At 41.7% G+C, this 19984-nt stretch overlaps 1 protein-coding gene across 7 annotated transcripts in view; it reads left to right on the top strand.

Annotated features, from left to right (window-relative positions):
• Window positions 1-19984, top strand: part of CADPS2 (calcium dependent secretion activator 2) — a 1645358-nt gene that overhangs the window by 1436670 nt on the left and 188704 nt on the right. For 4 of the 7 annotated variants that reach the window (XM_085654188.1, XM_085654186.1, XM_085654184.1 and 1 more), the window contains one exon: window positions 13743-13817. In XM_085654188.1, coding sequence (XP_085510314.1) covers window positions 13743-13817 — 75 coding nt within the window. Of the gene's footprint in view, window positions 1-2060; window positions 2076-13742; window positions 13818-19984 lie in introns of all 7 variants that reach the window. The other 3 variants (XM_085654189.1, XM_085654187.1, XM_085654185.1) reach the window with 1 other exon arrangement.

The raw sequence follows: 19984 nt of genomic DNA, 5'->3' as shown, positions 1-19984 counted from the left end.
TCAGGTGGTCCCTGAAGGACCCCGAGGGGTGAAAAAACTTTTTTTTGGTTTTTTTAAATTCGCGGGGTGCGCGCACAGTGCGCGCACGGTGAAAAACCTTAAAAAAATATACAATAATTCATACATAACTTAGCATTTACTAAAACGTACAAATTCACTTAAAAAACCATAGGTTTCACACACGTTATAGTTAGGAATTAGCATTTAAAAAACCTTGCAAATTCACTTCAAAAACCATAGGTTTCACACATGTTATAGTTAGGTGGACATTTCACTCGTAAAAAACCAATGAAATTCCCCCGTTATAGTTAGTTCAGATAACTATAACTCGCGCGACCGCCACTCTATCACAAGGATGATGTCATCAGTTTTTCATTTAAATTCTTATTAAATTAAATTAATACATTAACAAATAATTTTAATTTAAACAATTTAACATTAACTTATCAAAAACATCACCCACCCAATCCCCAAAATAACTCAAACCACATAAACAATTAAAAAATAAAATACATTTTCCACACAAACAAAGCACAATATTTCAATTACAATCTGCTGAAGAATATTTTTAATAAAAACCGACCCTTCTATTGCCAATAATCCCCTTAACCAATAGTATGTAAAATATTTTAATTGTATACACCCAAAAAAAGCATGGACTCAGTTAATTTCAACAAAAATACATTCACGTAATATGTATATTATAATTTGATTCATTATTAATTCCACAAATAAATATGTATGCTTATTATGTGAATAAAACGACTACAACCCTAAAATAACTGACTTCACATTAATAGAAAAAAACAATAAAAACATTAGCAAAGTACGGTTTCACATACAATAATATAATATTAAACATTAAAAAGGCAATATGAATGCTAACTATATTAAATACAAAGATATTTTATTTAACTATATTTTAAACAACAATATTATTAATATACACATAAACAAATATACTTAGCTTTGATTTTATGTCCCATGATATTTTGACTGTCAAAATATTTGTATCAATATATTATTGTCCAACTCAGGAACAATACTTTAATGTCCCTTGCATAGCTTATTCTCCATTACTTGTATTGTTTTTTGTTTGTCAATGCCAAATAATTTGATCCTCAACATAGCAGTGAATAAAGCAATAGAATTGCATGTGGCTAACTTACAACTAATACTATGTCTGACTCTTGCCCTTCGCATGTGGTACAAACAGGGATCTGCCTGCTTTGGTCTGTGTTTACTGCCTTTATCAAATCAGCCCTTCACAGGAGCCGATATCTGACATCTTCTGAAACTCTAACTTGCTCCTCACATAAAAATAATCCTTCTATTGTTTCCTGATTGTTAGCAAATTAGAACCACATTCTCATCAGCCTGTTCCTCTTAAAAAGCTCTGGAAAATGTATTGGCAATGTCATACAACCAATCAACTAGAGTGCCATTAATTCATAGAAGGGTTTCATGCTGCAGTCTGGAGACGCAGAAAGAAAATGCCAGAGAATAACATGCACAATTAACTCCAGAATTTCCTTTTTTAATGTTAACTAGAAAGAAAATAGATTGCACAACTCATTGACTGTGCTAATAATTTCCACCACATTTGCAGTCTGAACACTAAGATACAGTCCCTTTTAGATTTACTGTATTTCCTTCCAGTCCTCTGCATTCATTGGCTTGACTGATTTACTTTGTTATCCCACTCAGTTGCAGCTGCATATATGCCACTTTCAATTTATGCTCAAAATGTTTTATTTTGTAAGCCTTAGGTCTTACCAAAAGTAAAAAAAAGTGTTTACATTCAAGTGGATAAATTAGATTCTATGGGTAATGCAGATCATGAATGATGAATGCAACTAGGGTTTAACAAGCTAACTGATGTATGCATCATTATTATGTTTTTATGTTTCCTTTCAGAATGTCTCACATTTTACAATGTCTTTTCAGCTTGTGGTATATGTCTTTTTTGTTTTTTTATCTGTTTCCATTTCATTAACCATTTGTACGTTCTTTTCCATGGCTTTTTAAATCTTCATTTTGGTGTCCATGGCATGATGCAGTTTGCAAGACAGTGGGTAAGTGTAATTTGCTTTAGGAGTTTGTAGCCCTGGTCAGATGTGAATGTTTGCATTGTATTGTCCTGGATAAAGAGCTCTCTAGCTTTAAGATTTGCTCTGTGCAAAGCTTACATGCAAGGTCTCCTATGTTTACACCAACAGGAAACCATACCTTGGATGTGTCCACCTTTCCACTCTCCTTTCCTCAGTTGGTACGGCCACGGCTAGCTTGATCTGCTCGGTGTGAACGCCTGAGGATGGGAGTTCTTCTCTTTCTGTATCACTCCTTTTGTACCCAGTGTCATGAAATGCCTCCATTTGACAACCCTGAAAGGTGCACTGTCTCACAGTTGAATTATTTGCTTACTCATGCCTTAACTGCTTGAAAGCCCCTCCTCATTATCTCAGGCTAGTCTCCCCCTTACTGCCCACCACATAAATTCTCCATCTCCGTCCTCACTTTTCCGTCCCAACCCCACCATAACACCACTCCTGCTTTTTGGAGTTTCCTGAGCCATCGTCACTGATGGCTTCCTTGAAGTGACTGTACTAATAAGTGCACATTCATACATTTATTACCAGAGTGCAAAGGTCAAATTCTAGGTTTCATCATAGTACATGGAAATTGACAAGAGAAATCCACTATTCCACTATTTATGCCCCATAGATTTCATGTTACAACTGACTTCACATAGGGAAGCAACTCAGCTAATAGTACTAGTGCTTCAGCATGATTTTGACCTAACTCCATGCATCCTATTGTTTGTTAAATGCTGTTGTTTTAAACAAATTCACATGAAAACGCCATGGCGTTAACCTAAACCATAAATGCCTTTGCGCAGATTGTAGTAAGCTAGTTGTTACCAATGTTTTTCAATCAACATATATTATTTAAGTTTTACATAGATTTTAGAATTGAACTTAATTTTCATTACAAGCAATTCGGTTTGTTATTGCATCTTTTTTGCCAGATGCCTTGCTGGTCCATTTATTTATTTGATTCAGTCACTTTATGCATGTTAAAAATTAAGTCCTCAGTACTTTGTTGCTTGTGTGTAGCTGATCCGATCATTATAGGTCACTCCCTTCCTATGTCATTCCCTCATTTGATCTTTCTCCCCTTCTCATCTGCTGTATTGGGCTATACCATTCTCTCCTTTTTTTGCCAGTATTCCGACATCTCAAATTTTTTAGAGCAACCCCCTCCTCGCGCACACCCTTTTTTTACCATGCACGAATCCCACTTGTTTTGTGGTGGTGGTAAAGGGCTTCCCCACTGTTGCGTTATCTCTCTTTTTGTAACTGTCAAACTTAAGTTGATAAATAGGCTCTGATAGTGGTTTGCTGTTTATTAATCTCGTATTCCAAGTATTATAGTGAGTGTTTTCAGTGTCCCAGGTTTCTCTGCAACTTCATTGACTGTTTTGTCACCTATACCAAAAATGTAAGAGGGTGGGAGCAGACTGCCTCACATCCCAGCACTCAATTTGCTCCAATGCATCATGGTAAATCCAGTGCATGACAACACTTACTTCAGTAGTAGTCTTTACTTTTTCCAGCTGGTTGGTGCAGCCTGTAAGGTGTAACTGTGGAGATATATTTCTGGACTCATTCCTTCAACAGTAGAGAGCAACAAGTCATGTATGGGGTGCTGGAAATGCTGCTCAAAGTCTTCTCGGGTCTCTGTACCACTTACAGGGCTCAGGTGAAGAAACATGCTCATCAGCACGGTAGCTCATAGGAGCCTTTTCAAACATGAGGAGTGTGGGAGCACACTGCCACACATCCCAGCACTCAATTTGTCCCAATGCATCATGGTAAATACAGTGCATGATAACACTTACTTCAGTAGTAGTCAGTCCTTTAGCATTTCTAGCATCCCAAAAATGGCTTGTTGCTCTCTACTGATGAAGGAATAATCCAGAAACATGTGTCTAGAGTTACACAGCACAGGCTGCACCAACAAGGGTGAAATATTAAAGACTTGTCAGCGTTTTTTGGGCTTGTTAATGTTTGTTCCTGTCTCATATATATATCTCCAAAATGGAATGGGTTAAGGAACAGCATTGGTGCACGCCAAAGAGGATCCCTTGTAAATTTAATCCACAGTTAGCAAACTGAAGAGACAGCACTCCAGGAATCATGGAGTTCAATTAGAAGGTACATTTGCTGCACGACAACGGGCTATGCATTTGACCTCACAGCTTTATCACAACCCAGTTTCTTCACATAAGCGGGCCCCATGTTAACATCAGACATAATAGTGAAAAGGCAAAATCGACTTGTGTATCAATCGTCATGAACATAGTAACAAAGCTTATGACGTGTGCCTGATTCACACTTATTTAAACCAACTTTTTCATGCAAAACAATGTTGTACACATTAAAAACACTACATATAAAAGACAAAACAAACATAAGTGGGCTAAAGATGTTGCTAAAACTCCTGGAATATGTCACATTCGCTGAACAACATCTCAAGTCAATTTTATGTACTGACACGTGGTCAACATACACTATTGGGCCAATTAAGACAATGCCTTACTTTGCCTAGAAGCTAACTCCGAAGTCATCGTAGGCTAAGAGAACAGATGCCGAGCTTAGTGAACATTGATTATGTTTGCTCTATTGAACTATTATATTCACTGATATAAATACATTTAGACGAACATGGTATACACATTATTCTCCATGTATGAAAAACGGGACGATATCACGTATCGGAGTGCAACTGTAGAAACCTTAATTATAAAAAGGGAACTAGGAATTTGGTACCAAGGAGGCAGAATTTGAATCTGCAACCACGGTTCCAATTGTGAAGAACCGTAAATATTAACCAGGCCAGAGATAGATATGCTCCCGGTTTAAACCAAGTATCGCCAATATTACACTGATCTACCAAGTGTGTAACCAAGATATTCTATAGACCGCCCACCTGGGAATCCAGTAGGAAGAAAGAGACAATTGCCCTATACATGCACAAATCGTATATTTTCTGAACCTTGGATGGCATCCCTTTCCTAATGAGATGTGTTTTTTAACAGATCCAGTATACATCTATTCACAATGAGAGTTACAATTCTTGTCTTGATAAAGATGGTGTTAGAAGATATCCATGAAAGCGCGTCAACGCTCTTTTGACAACAACACAATCCGTGAAGAGGCTAAGGCCAATGAGTACCTAGAAAATAGAAAAGTACCGGGTTTCAGCCTGAGAAACTGTCTAAATCACGGATGTTTGCTATCTGAATGACACATTGCTTAGGTCTATTATATGTACTCTCTTTCTTATGTTATTGCTGTGTTTTAATGAGTAAAAAACATCTGTGAAATTTGAATTGACACTAGAGTTGAGGAGAATCACAGTGTTATGGACTATGTCTACCTTTTTAAGATTGTGTACCCTATGAGTTTTTAAACCAATAGATTTGTACTTTTTTATAAACGAAGTTGCCTAGATTATCTCTTTGGGATATATGGTCATACTCCCGGTGAATGTTTGGTCTTCAGCTGAATGAGTGCGACTTGATTTGAATGAAGTTCATAGTATCTATGGTTTCCATATGTTATTTTGTCCAAAGGATACCCTCTTTGTGACACACATTAAAAACACTACATATAAAAGACAAAACAAACATAAGTAGGCTAAAGATGTTGCTAAAACTGCTGGAATATGTCAAATTCGCTGTACAACATCTCAAGTCAATTTTATATACTGACACGTGGTCAACATACACTATTGGGCCAATTAGGACAATGCCTTACTTTGCCTAGAAGCTAACTCCGAAGTCCTCGTAGGCTAAGAGAACAGATGCCGAGCTTAGTGAACGTTGATTATGTTCACTCTGTTGGACTATAACATTCACTGATATAAAGTTTGGCACCTGAGACTGTTACATTTAGATGAACATGGTATACACATTATTCTAATGCAATTATGTAGATTATCAATATGGGTATAAAATGTTATTCTTCGCAGAGATTCAAACCATACCATCAAATGGTTAAAAAGAAAGACATATAATTATAAACTCTACATCCAACCAAATTTAGAATTTAAATAGAGGAACATCACAATGCAAAACATTACAATAACACTTCATTATTATCTCGGATGCTTTCACAAGCTGACAAGTACTCTGTTGCAGTTTCTGTCAGCTCACGAGTGCATCCCTGCAGAATGTGGGTCATCTGCTCCTGCTTGCACCATAATGTCCTGGCTGGACCACATGACAAGACCTGAAGCTGTACCCTTAGTTGGCCCACTGTCAGGATGCAACTCCAGTGCAGTGAACTGAACTTAATTTCTGTCTGACACAAAACAACACTAACAGTTCAGCCACAAGCATGAACACTCAATGCAGAAACAACAGTGGCCCAAGTCCACAGCTGCAAAAGGCAGATACAGAGTTCCCTATTCTGTACACAAAAAGGACAATATCAAAAAGAGACTAAACAATGTCACCCTGAAAGCACACATTGTAACTGATTTTTTAGATGTCAAGATCTATTGTTAAAGATTTCTCCCAGCCTTAATGAAACACAACCAGAATCTTTGTGAGAGGACACAGCCAACCTGTACTGACGTTCCTCCAGTGTGCTATCTAAGTTAACTGATGTATTTCCCTACACTTTGGATTTATCCTAATCCGTTCTTTGTTCATGTAAGTAACATCCTGTCTAGTATTCTTTTGCCAGTTATTGCCATAGATGTGTTATCTTTTTACTCATCCATCCTGGGTCTTACAGGATGTATTTTTGCATATATTTTTCTCCTCCATTCACTACTTGTTCTGGAACTCAAGCAATACTATGAAGTTTATTGATGGTCATCTTGGTAAGAGTCTACTGAGTAGTTCACTTTCGGAGAAATCTAATTAAATAATCAAATAACCTGCTAGTTAGCCTTCATAAGCTTCTCTATAGGGAAGGTATTAAGTGAATCCACTTAGAAGCTCAACTACCAGACTCAAGGGTAAATTTATTATTTATTGTACTGAACAGAGTTGATTTATGGTATATGCAGGCATTTTGTGTTTCCTGCAGTTATCTGAGTACCAGTAAACACTGAATAGTCGGTTGCCCAAAAAAAAAAAGATTGCAAACGTGCCACCAACTTCAATTCAATTCGAAAACTTTATTCGAATACAAGTTGTAGCCATAAAAGTGGAAAGCAAAGCAATGAAATACATACACTATAAATAGTTAAAAGCGCAATACATGAAAAAGAACATACAAAAAATTTAAATCACAGTCTCCCGAGAAAAGTGCATGAAGTATGAAACACAAAGTTTCATCTTTACAGCAGACCTATATAGTATTCATGGTACCACGGGTTCTATGGCTGCTTTACAAAAAGCACCCAAATGGATAGTTTGTCCACGACCAACATAAAAGTATTTTAGTTTAGTCATAACTGTATTTAGTTAACATGGTTTTTTTTACCTTTTGGAGGCATTTGCTCACTCGACAGAGCTCAGTTACTGTGATTTTTCTAGTTTTTCCATTATTTAAAAGCCATCAGTGTCGCTGAAGCAGTTGAGGTTGAAGGAGTAGATAAAGCCGATGGAAGGGTGAGATGAGAGGAGATGATAGGAGGAGTGTGGCGATGGTGATGCCTTTAGGCGCACAGACAGTGGAAAGGAGTGGCACTGAGGAGAAAAGAGGACGTGGCATTAGGTGGAATATTTCAGTGGGAAATTAGGCATTCCAGTGTGAACCATCCCATGTATTTTATGCTGGCAAATCTCTTAACTAATATAGGGTAATGAACAGCATCAAAGGCAGAGAGGTCAACCAGCACATGTGCCGCTGATCAATAGTAGTTTTGACTTCGCCCTTTATTGCCAACAAGGCAACTTCAGTGCCATAACCATGGCTGAAACTAGTTTAATAGCTTGGAAAGGATAAAGGGGTCTTTTAGAGAGTCATTAATTTGTTTTCTTCCAATTTTTGTGGTGTGCTAGAAAGTCACAGAGTTCTTGAAAGTGAGAGATTTGGTGCACTTCGTTAAATATTTTGTGATGGCTAGATGGCTTATGAGACAAAGCAGGAGTAATGGGGTATTTTTTGGTGTCGTTTTATTGCAGTAGTTTTTGGGTGTTCTGATCACAGTGGAGCCGACAAACAGACTTGTAGGCTTCGGAGATATATAATATGACTACCATTGACTTGGGAATTAGGATTTTTTTTACATTACAGGAACAAGAATCTGCTTGAAAGGGGCTCTGTGCCTCCTATAGAGTGGACGCTCTTATTCGTATTATTATTTTTTTTTACAATGTGACTTATTTGATTAAAGTGAAAAAAACGACAGAAGGGAGTGACTATTATTTGCATATTTACATACCTGGTGCTGGACTGGAACGTTTGTCAGGGATCGACCTTATGTGTAAAAAGCCAATTTCAGCTTCCACAGTTGCAGTCTGGTATCGAAGATTTGAGGAGTAGTGGTGGCATTCATAGCTATTCGACCAATTATATTTTTATTTTGATGGTGTCTTGTATAAAAACAAATACAATTATATCGTTGACAATTGTTAAAGAGATGACATTAAATATTTGAGCAGGGGAATCTGTATCCATCAACTCTTGCAGTAAAGTGTTCTTCTTTAATCTACTCTTTCTGTAACTTTAACGTGTTTCATATGAACTGGCGTCTCCTAATATCTCCAAGACATTAATGGAAGTATTGACTCACGGAGGACGAATGCTTTGTTAATCAGTAATCCAGTAGCTCCCACCACCACTTTCCTAAAGTGTAACTCTGCCAAAGGTGGACATGTACTGTCCCTCAAAAGCATGACGTCTAGAAGGAGAAAATAAGCCATCTTGCATAGAATGGCGGCCATTTTGAGTGAATCTCTGGTGTTTAGCATCACGGCTGTCTTTATCTTCCAACTATTCCTGGCTCTAGAATCCTAACATATACTGGGTTATAGAGTTGTTTACAAAAGAAACTTAAACACATACAGTAAGAAGCACCATTATTTATGGAATTGGGAAGCGATATAAAACACGTCTATCATCAGCGGATGTGTCATCCTAAATTTGCCCGTCCCTGGCGACAGCTGGCAGTCAATATGGCGTGTGATTTCCACCCAAGTATCCTGTTTATTTGATTGTTTTGAGTGAAGAAACTCAGCTTTTGGAAAACAAGCAGCATGCGAAAGCCAAAAGCTTAAGCAGAAATCATTCCCTGATTGGCGCCTGCGTGCTTGGCTCTACAAATACACCCAGCAGCATCCTGAAGATAACACTCAGGGAGACGCTATGAGGCGCGGACCTTGCAAGTACCATTTTCAACTATAAATCATTACATCAATAATTTCTTAAGGTTTAATGCTACTCTTAATCTTTTGAAGAGCTCTGGCAAATTCCAGCAATCTGGCAAATTTGCGCGTGGTTTGCCTATTTTATTTGATTATAATCTGATTGCTTTACCCTTTGTTCCATTTCTGATAGGCGTTTTTTGCTAACAATTTGCTATGTCGAGGTAAACGCCAGATATGTGGTTTTTCACGTATCTTCCATTTTGTTGGGTTCACTTTTAGGTACTAAAGATTTGTGTGAAATTCCTCTTGCCTTATTAGTAGAACTAATTTGCAGACTTGCTAACTGACATGGCACCACCACGTGTCACACGATATCAAAACCCTTCACATGATCACCCATTGAAGAGCCCATATCACAAGGTGTGCACGAGGAAGTAGTAATGAGAGGTCCAAAGCTTTCACCACAGATGCCATGCACTCCTGACCACATCTCTGAAGGCGAGCTGGAAACTCCTGCACCCTGTGGGTTTCAAGGTTGTGAGGGAAGGCCCTCAACAGGGGAGGATGCATCAAGAGCCTTTTTTCGGTTTGTTTTTTATAGGGTGGGAGTCGCCGCTCGTGCAGAGTCGGCATAAAGCCCCAGCCCCTCTCAATGGCCTGCCCCCCCCCCCAACCCTCTGTTTTTCCTCAGGTACTGAGAGGCTCAGATCTAGTCCTCTCCAAAGTCTCACTCCCCTCTTACACGACGAAAAATATTTCAAGGTTGGCAGGGCTACATTATTGTTGAATATGGGAAAGTCCAATTGAAAGCAGAGAGTGTCTCTATTTTTCTACCCAAGCATGACGTGTACTCCCTACCTGATCTTGTACAATGCCTGCGAGACATTGTTAAGGAGAGAAGCATGCGGTATAGCAGGCACCAGCAGCATTAAACCTCTTTCTTGCTGACAGGCGGTTTTTATCCTCAGGGGCAATGTGGTTTCTGCGCTACACATTTCACCATTAGACATGATTGTCAGGCTTTGAACTTATTCCAGTGCTCTGGGCGCATACGACAGGGCCACCCAACAAGACATATCTGAAATGGTTCCAGCATCTGTCTGTACTTACAGGGCGGTATAAGTCTGTAAAGGGTTTATTCTTTTAGTTGATTAAATCAACACGTACGTAGGTGCTCCACTACCCCAGAACCATTAAGATGACCGACTTTGGGACCAATTGTGAAGATAAGTCTCACCCCAAAAAAGATTCTCCTAACCCTTTGCTCTTATAAAGGCTGTGGTAAACAACAACAATGAGACATTTGCAAGGTGCAACGTGGAGCTCTGAAGCACTTGCCTACATGGGCAGCATGCCACACTGTGTAGGGTGTGTGTTTTTAAGGGTGTTGACTTTGATCCGATGTGGTAAGTGTTTCAAGGTCTTGCGTGAGGTCCACCAAGGTGAAGCTACAGCGTTATGGGGTGCAGCACTTAGCTGAGTGATGGATGAAGATGTGTGCGGGGTAAGCAGTTTATGGTTTTCAGTACTCTGGTAGCGTTGAACATCTTTGCAAGTCCCTTTATGGATCTTCATATAATAATAGTCCACGTGTCTGGTTACTGCACTGGGTTGTTAGTTCGAGGACATTTAGTTGAAAGCTTATGGTACTGAGCAGGCGTACTTTGAAAGCTGAAACTTTGGCGACATCTGGCAGAAGGGACTTTGTTACCCTTGTCATTGTGAGATCTCAAAAGTGGACATAGCATGTAGCTTGTTGCACCTGCAGTTGTGGACTAAATGAAAGTCCTTCTTTTGCCATTGATTTTTTCAGTTTTTCCATGCTATTCAGTTGGTGATGGGTGGTGTATTGCTGTGTACTGATAGAGTGTGGGGTTTCAGAAATGACCCATGGCAGTTTTTATCTTATGTGAGTGTAAAAGGGTAAAGCAGTATAAGTTAATTATTATACACCCTGTATGAGCTACAATCGGCTATTAGTATTAGTGCTGGCAGGAGTTATGTTTGGGCCATATCCCTCTGCAGTCAGTATATGAAGAGTACTAACAAGGTACTGCAGTTTCCGTATGTGCCATACATTGATCTGGCCCCACAATCAGCCTGTGAAGAGTGCTGCCAAGACACTGCGGCTCCTGTGTGAGCCACTCATTAATTTGGCTCTACAATCAGTCTATGAAAAGTACCACCAAAAACCCCATAACCAGTGTGTGAAGAGGGCATCGTGGGCACGGCTGTACCTGCCAGCACCACACACTGACCTCGGTCCGCAACCAGTCTATGAAGAGTAGGACATACCACTGCTGGTGCGCTACATGAACACAGCTTAATAAGTAGGAGACCCAGAACACGCATGGCGAAGTGACGCGTGAGGGAGAAATGGGGAGAAGATGAAACAGTAGAGAAAGAGCAGAAAGAGAAGGAGAGTAAGAAATCAGACAAAATGGAGACACTGGAATGGGCACAAAACGTAGGAAAAGTGTCAGAAATATCAAGAATATACCAGTCCAAAGAATAAACGACCCCAGTGTGAGTACAGGGTAACCCTTTGTACTAACAGGGTATATCATCTGAAAACACACAGGACGTATTATGGCTGAATTTGCTAAAATAAAGCACGTCATTTAACTGTATCTCTATTTTGTATTTTCTATAACACCGCTGGCAGTTCTACCTACCTCTCAAATTCACACATGAACCCAGTTCCAGAAGTGATGTTTTTCTATGCATGCCACCAAGGAAACGCAATTGTTTGACACACAGCATGACATGTTCTACATCAGTTGTCAGAGGCACTCTACTTGACATTCCAAACGATACAAAGTCCTTTCTCTCAGAGGTGATTTTTGAGCCATTGTGGACGCAAGGCCCTGAGAAGGCATTTAATTTTAAACATAATGCCCATAGCAGCAAGAGTATTTCGACCAAAGACCGTGAGGTGCACTGTGCGGTCCCTCCATGCTCGAGCTGGTCAACATGGTGATGTGTGTTTTTATTTGGACATTGGCCATTTTCACCTAGGCATTCTCAGTGTTTTGATGACCTGCAGAAAACGTGTTTATTTATTATTGAAAAGTATTTGCCATTAGGGATGTGAAATAAAATCTATATGTACGTGTCTCGACCACTGAGAAAAATGGGAGCTACAGAATAGACACTATGTGGGCAATGTGAGTATTTCTACAGTAGTTTAGCATTGCTGGGTGTTGATTTTCATTTCTTGTATATTTTGAGGTCTGATGTTAGCCAAGACCTTTTGATTTTACTAAAATATATGTTCCCTTAAGTGTCAGTGAATACAATGGCAATGTGTGCTTTTTTTTTTTAGACCAAAACATATTTTTGCTTTTAGCCATTTTTATTTTTTTTTAAGATTGCTCAGGGCCTGCCCGTTCCTGTGTAATAAAGTTTTTCAAAATTCACGACAAAACAAAAGAAGTATTCACAAAGCCAAAATGAAGACAGAACTATTGGCTTTGTCATCACTTCTGTATTGTTGATACCATGTTTCAGCACCAGAGCTAGGAGGGCGCTTCTCGTCTTTCCATGGAGGCTGCTCGAAGGAGACACGATCTGGCTGCATGGTTTCAATCCGTGAAAGGCATCACTTCACTGAACACTGGGGAAAATACATTAAAACAAAAGGTCTATGAAAATGGTCCAAATGGAATTATTGTTTGAATAGATGCGCATCGGCAAGAAGGGTCAGGGCGCCCTGTCTGCTCCTAGAAAATAAATTAATTCTGTGTTGTAATCTGAAGGGTAAACGCGGTGTAGTCTCAAACTCCACTTCCTGAAATGCCCCCTTTTAACGAAGCAGCAGCAGAGACTAGAGACTGGTGTAGTGTGTCCCCCAGCGCCTGTTTGTTTGCTGCATCCACTCAGCTCTGTTGCTTGCGCTGGGGTGTTGGCCCCACCTCGGTATAATGCGGGGCCTTTGTGAATCGCTGCTCGCATTGGTGACAGAAAAGGCTTTTCCGGCCTCACCGATGGGTTCTGGTTTCATTCCAGGAGCGCCTCTCGAGGAGCGGCTGAATGCAAGTTGTCAGACATGAGCTGCTGTATTAATTAAACCTTTTATTAGCCTTTTTAGTTTGTCCAGCTCAACTAGCCCTTTATAAGAGCACATAGCCACCTTAATTATTGGGCGAGACAAAAGTAGCCTGCGCATTCCTTTGCCTGAATGAGCAAAAAAGACTGATTCAGCTAAATCAGCCCATTAGCTGCTAAACTCAGCAGTGTGCATGGGAACTTTCGCACCCCAGAAGACAAAAAAGTAGGGTTGGAGGGATCATTTTCCGGGTTTTTGTCCTTCTTCTGGTTAGACCAATCTTTGTGCGTGTGATATGTGCTGTATGGTGACTCAGGGCTTGTGTGTGTAATCATGCATCTTTGTTTTCTTTCCCAAAAACAGCAGCAGTACCACTCCAAAGTGGATGACTTGATTGACACAGCTGTTAAGGACATCATTTCGCTTCTAGTATCAAAGGTAAAGTAATGCACAGCAAGGGGCATTCTGGGCCTAAGTTTGTACTCATTGTGTTGGTGATGGGTTAGCATGTTGCTTCTACAAACAACTGATACCGAGTGCAGTAATGTTTCACTTGGTCTGTGGAAATGAAAATAAAAAAATTTCATATACTTTTCAAACAGATTTATACAAAGTATGTTGTTTGGGAAATATGTTGGCTCATAACTGCGTATAAGACCCATCTGCCATAGGTTCGGGTAGAGATGTAAGAATCCAGACTGTTGGGTATAAAGTGGAGTTTTGATGCTTCATAGGAGGCAGGATGCCAAAAATCTTGCTTCGACATTGTAATATTGGTTTAAAAGGGGAGTATTGTGTGTAGTGGGCTTTGGTGCGTCTCCTGGAATTGCCACATAGACTAAAATTGGCGTTTGACCCTCCCAGGCAGATCCAAGAATTGGTCAAGCTGTGTTGACATAGGAATGTCCGCTGCATGTTGTACTGTTTTGTCCCCATGCCCTAAGTGTCTGATTGTGTATCACTGGTATCCTGAGTTTTGATTTGGCCCTAGCATTACACTTATCGAGTGTATATGCAGAGGCCTAGACCTTCCCTTGATACACGTGTGGTCCTGGATCCGGCCTGAGACCCGTAGGGATGCACCAAGCATGTGTTTGTTGTACAGACAGTTGTCTGCTGCCCATGCCATGGCTTTAGAATGTGGAGAGGTGGTGCCAGCATACTGTGTTTTGTGAATCTATGGTTGTAACCAGACCTTTTTATCAGTGTTGAGTGGAGGGTGACTGGTCCATTAATATATAAGTCTCGCTTCTATGAGCTAACCTAGATCCAAGTGCTAACACCTCAAGTGTATTTTGTGCAAAGTTGTGCATGCTTTTGTATGTAGCCTATATGGTACATGCACAGTGTTTTTGAGAGGACCTGAGTAATGGAGGTCTGTGAGATACATTTTGTATACCCCAAGCCCTGACTGCTGCACAAGATGGAGATGAGGTGGTTTTCCCAGACAGTGGAGGTGTATTGCTGATTTCCTAAAGCTGGAGGGAGGAGACCTACAGGCTTTCAGTGGGGGAAAAGGAGACAACAATTCTTTAGAAATTAGATACTGCCTTTTGCTCATAGGAGCTGAAGGTTAGTGAGACATTTGATAGATGGTGGGAGTGAAAGGGGGGGCTGCAGTCTCCGTTGTTCTGGGTGAGACAGACTCCTAAGTTGAGACAAGCTTTTTGCCTCTTCCCCTGATAAATCCTCTGGAAAGGTGCCTGGAGAGGATGCTTGAAAGGAGAACCATCCCAAACCCATTCTAAAAGTGATGTGATATGATATGGGCATTTAGTACAGTGCACAAATCACTCCCGGAGGAGTATCTCAGTGCTGCACTACTCAGAGAGGGGAGAGCCTTCTAAAACAACCAAGTCTTCAGCCCCTTCTTGAAGGAAGTGAAATCTAAGCAGGAGCGAAGACTAAGGGGGAGTTTATTCCAGTCGTAGGGGGTTGTGTAAAAAAACGATATGCCCCCGTCTTGAGGTATGTATATGTGGAATAACCAGAAGTGACTTTACCGAGGACCTTAGGCATCTGTGCAGACAATTGATCCACGTCTCCTGTATAAAAGATGGACCCACTGACCCACTTGTTCATCCAGTTATAAGTTCTTTTTGACCAAGGAAGGGAGTGCACTGCAGAGTAGTAAGGGGACTGCTCTTCAACCACAGATGGTTTCTGCCTGATAACCCGCTTACAAGTGCTGCGGGGACACCACCTGTTCCCACCCCATGCTCCAAGAACTGACTACCTGTCTTGAGGCATCTAGAAGCCAGCCAGCCAGCCTGCCTGGTGAGAGTGTGAAGCAGTCCGCCACTTCTGTAAGAGGAGTGACTCTCCATGAGGAACGAGGCGCAGCCTGACTCCAGTGTGTAGGTCTGCAGAAGCCAAGGATGCACTGAGCACTCTGTGTGCACTGATGTTGGCAGGTCCCAACTCAAAAATGGGATTTCTACTGGGAATCAAGAAGTTGTGGTGTGACCTGAGGCACTTAGCACGATTTGTAAAGTTGTGCTGTGGCCTTAACAACTGTGCCCAAACTGTGAAACCGTGGTGTGGCCTGAAGCTGCTACACCTGCACACAGAGCTGCTGTGTGACCTGAGACCACAGAATGCCTGATGACGTGGTCCACCATCCAGTTGATCAAGATTCAAAGAGCCTTAATGGGGCTGCACCGAGCACCAGATGGACTAACTTTGAGAAGATCCAGTACTCCCATGAGCAGCCACCCTCAACTGCATTACCTCAGCAGACACGACTACTGAGGAGGCTGAGACGAACTGCAGCCTAATAGTCAGCCCGAAGAGGGCGAGCAAGTAAGCATTGGAGGAGCTGGGCAGCCTCCTGGGAAGGACCAGCCCTTTCACTGATTGAAAGAGACTCATTCAGTTAACTGAGTTAAAAAGGTTAACTCTTGTGTGTGCTACCATATTCTACACGGAGCCTAATCACGCTAGAACCAGACCTGGATGGGACCCACCTGGGCCATAAGGGTGGGACAAGGATCAATATTGGAAAGAGGCACTGACATACTTTAGTGCCAGTTTGTTGAATTGCATCCTGTACGTTTTCCTGTGTATAGTATTTAGTTTTGTTATGCATTAAAATACTTTACTTCTTAAAAGTCAGACACTGGGTTTAACAATCATTGAGTATGCTAATGTGTGTTTGTTGACTACTGGTTTTGAGCAACCCCCACACTGCCTTCCTAAGAAGCCTGTGACTGCTCGCCATCCCTACCATGGAGAGTCAACTGTGGAAGGGGTTGTATTTGTCCCAGTTTGTAAAGCCAAAGTAGGATGGAACCTGAGACGTGAAAGGCAACCTCATCCCCTATGATTGAGACCCAATAGCCCCTGCTTGTCATGTGTCGCCCGGAATGGGATCTGACAAGCTGGCAATATACTGTTTCTCATCTGAGTATTCTGCACATGCAGTTGTTGTCTGCCATCCCCAAATAGAGTGTGAGCTTCTTGTTTGCTTGCGACACAAATCTGGGAGTGTCAGTTGTGTGTTGGAGCTTCTAAATCCTCATGGACAGTGATAACTGCCACCTAGTTAATGCAGCATTGCCCAGGGAGATGTATATTTGGGGTTGGGCTGGTCGGCCAACTCTATGGCCATGGGCTACACACTCTAGGGCAGTTCTGGTCTCGGTTCAGGACCTGGGTTCTCGTCACTTCAACCTACAAGACTGCATCTTGATATGGAACCTCACAATTCCGGTGTTGTCTGATTCCTTTCATTCTCCATGGAGAACACACTGGAAAGCACCATACAGGGGCAAGGACATCACTGAGTGAACATGAAGCTGGAAACACGCGACCTCTTCCAAGATTGCAGGTGGTACTGGACCCTCAAAAAACACATTCAGGCACAGGCAAGACAAGATCTCTTCTGTTGTCTAACTGCTCGAGGATCCTCCTCTGGAGTCAGGAGATTCCTCCAAATCTTCAGATTCGGACTCACAACAAATTTCTTTAGAATTGGTATCTGTTTACACTTAAAGAGGCGATCCAAAGGCTCTTTTGTTTTGCACTTCTTTAGAGTGGTCACCACCTTCTTCATTTTCTTTTAAAGTGGCAGAGACTAGTTGGTGCCCTGATTGGTGCAGCGGGTGCCTTATGCGCTTTCTGGAATTCTTTGAATGCCTCAATTTGTGTTTGGGATGATCTAGCTTTGAGGGAGGATTAATAAGCCCTCACATGGTCTTCCTTTTCTTTGCATTTCCTTTGGGAGACGTCCAAGCCATGACTATAGTTTACTGGCTGGAGTCTCCACACCTGCACACCTTCATCAGCTGCCTTACTGATACATCCAAGGTCATACCAGGAATACTGACTACACTGGGAAGCAGCCATTTTCAAACTCTGCCAGCCAGAAGCTTCTGGTGTGCTGCGTGAGCTCCCGCGCAGGTACGAAGCATTGCAGTCCATCCCTGGCTTGAATCTACCTGCAACTGGAAGGTAATCAGATTCCCTGGACGCGTATCAGTGCTCAGCCACAGCGCGGGCACGCGCGAGCGCCGTACAGGTGACCTCTTGCATTTCCAGTTCTGATGCACTGGTTCATGATTGAACCTTTGGTGTCATGCCAAGAACTGCTCTGGCTGCCAGAAGAGGTGATGGAGCAAAGCCCAAGCAGGACAGAAGAAAGAAACAAAGCCATCATTGGAATAAACACAGGGCTTTCATTGGGCCGGGTCCCTCATGGTCTCAGACCCGGTAGTAATTAACAAGAAACATTAAAACGGGTCTGCATCGGGCCCTATATTCATGTCCTCAACTCTACCGGCAAAAACACTGATCGATTTATGAACAATGAAATGTACAGACATTAAGGTAACCCATGTTTGCAGTTTAATTCGTGATTATACGTAACACATTTTACAAAATGTTGGATTCTTTAATGGGGCTATTTCCATGATGTTGTGTTTCTGCACTTTTCTTGTGTACCATTAAAGTCTTGAAGAGTACATACTTTGAACTACATTGCCTGAAGGCAGGCGTGAGTTTCTCACATTGCCTGTCTTTGGGTCAAAAAGGTGTTCAGAACCATTGGTCATCCAGACCTTGGCCTCTCTGCAGAGCGCACACAGCAAGGCCATGTATTCCAGTTGCAATTGGTCATCCAGACCTTGGCCTCTCTGCAGAGCGCACACAGCAAGGCCATGTATTCCAGTTGCAATTGTGATTCTGTGGAAATGTGTGTGAAGGAGGAAAGCAGTTCTCAAAATATCGACACGGCGAAACTAAAAGAAAATGCAGTGCTTATGGGTAAGTGGGTGTGTTGTGTGTTTCCGGTGGTGAATTTAAGGAGATGCGATGATGTGCATACTGGTCGCCTGACACACTATTGGAATCCTAAGAATTTAGTTTTAATGTTTGATCATTGCCTTTAGTTACACAGGCCACGCCCCCTTTGGAGACCCCCCCCCCCCCCCCACACACACACACACTTTTTTCACCCCACTTAAAGCCCCGAATGAATGTGCAGATGACTTACCAGCCAGACAAACCGTGGCATTATGGAAGAAAGGACGGATTTCTACTCTTTGTTACAGGGGTGCGGTTAAATTTAGCATCGGTCTGTAGACCCAGCAAGTGCCCATCACAGAAGGTCAAACACCAGCACAATACATGTACCGTGACGAGGAAGAGCGATGCACTGGAAATGGCTGCTACCTGTAAGAAATGGAGGCAGTGAGCTTGGTGCTTTTGTCGACGTATATAGTGCTTATCCTGCAAAAAGCCTGTTGTAGGCGCAGAGGCTAACCTCTAGTGACCTGCGGGGCATGAATTTGAATCCCCGAAAAATCTACACAGCTTTCTATCCTTCTCAGGCTGGCAAATTGAGTGCCATTAAATTGGTTGGTAGTAATACCTGTTTTACACAGTGCTTAGAAGCACTAAAAGGCTAATATGAGGATGTATATAAAACTAAGCTATTATTTAAAGTGGGCGAATGCAATGGTTTAAGCGCGGTATGCAGCATTCAGTGAGACTGTATTAGGGCCACTTCACTTGTCCTGTAAAAAGTGAACAGTTTGTAGTAGAAGGTGCTTTAGATCAGGTTACACAACTTAGCAAAATCGCCTTTTGTGTCTGCTTGTCAAAGGAGCGTCTGCTCCATAACCCCGTGTGCGGCTAGAGCAAGTCCCTTAATCCCCAAACAATTATATGCCATTGGGTGTTGTTTGGAATTAGAAAAGGGATAAGTATGGCTTATGTTTTACAAGATAAAGAACACAAATTGGAAAAAAACCTGGGTAAATAGGTCACAGCAAAACTGGAAATGTGGCAGGCACATAACAAGGGTGTGTACAAGGTTGGTTATGAACATTGAGATGCATTGAACACTAAGACCAGGGCCTCGTGTATGCCCGTATACATTATCTTGCCTTTTACTGTGCTCGAAGTATGTGTCTGTCACTGGAAGGCACTGCTGTCAGGGATATTAGACCAGGTCCCCTTCAAAATCACTTGACTGACAGCCCCCTGAAATCTTCTCAGCCCCTGGTGAGGGATGTGCAGAGGAAAGAGAGAAAGACTGGTTTCTTTTGGGAGTACAGGAAGGTTGGAGAGCGCCTCTAGAGCTTGTTGGCACATTCACCGGACAT

Source organism: Triturus cristatus, chromosome 4_1 (genome assembly GCF_964204655.1).
Source record: "Triturus cristatus chromosome 4_1, aTriCri1.1, whole genome shotgun sequence".
In the NCBI taxonomy this organism is placed as follows: Eukaryota; Metazoa; Chordata; class Amphibia; order Caudata; family Salamandridae; genus Triturus; species Triturus cristatus.
Note: the sequence above shows the minus strand (reverse complement) of the source record. Positions and strands in the feature narration are given on the sequence as shown.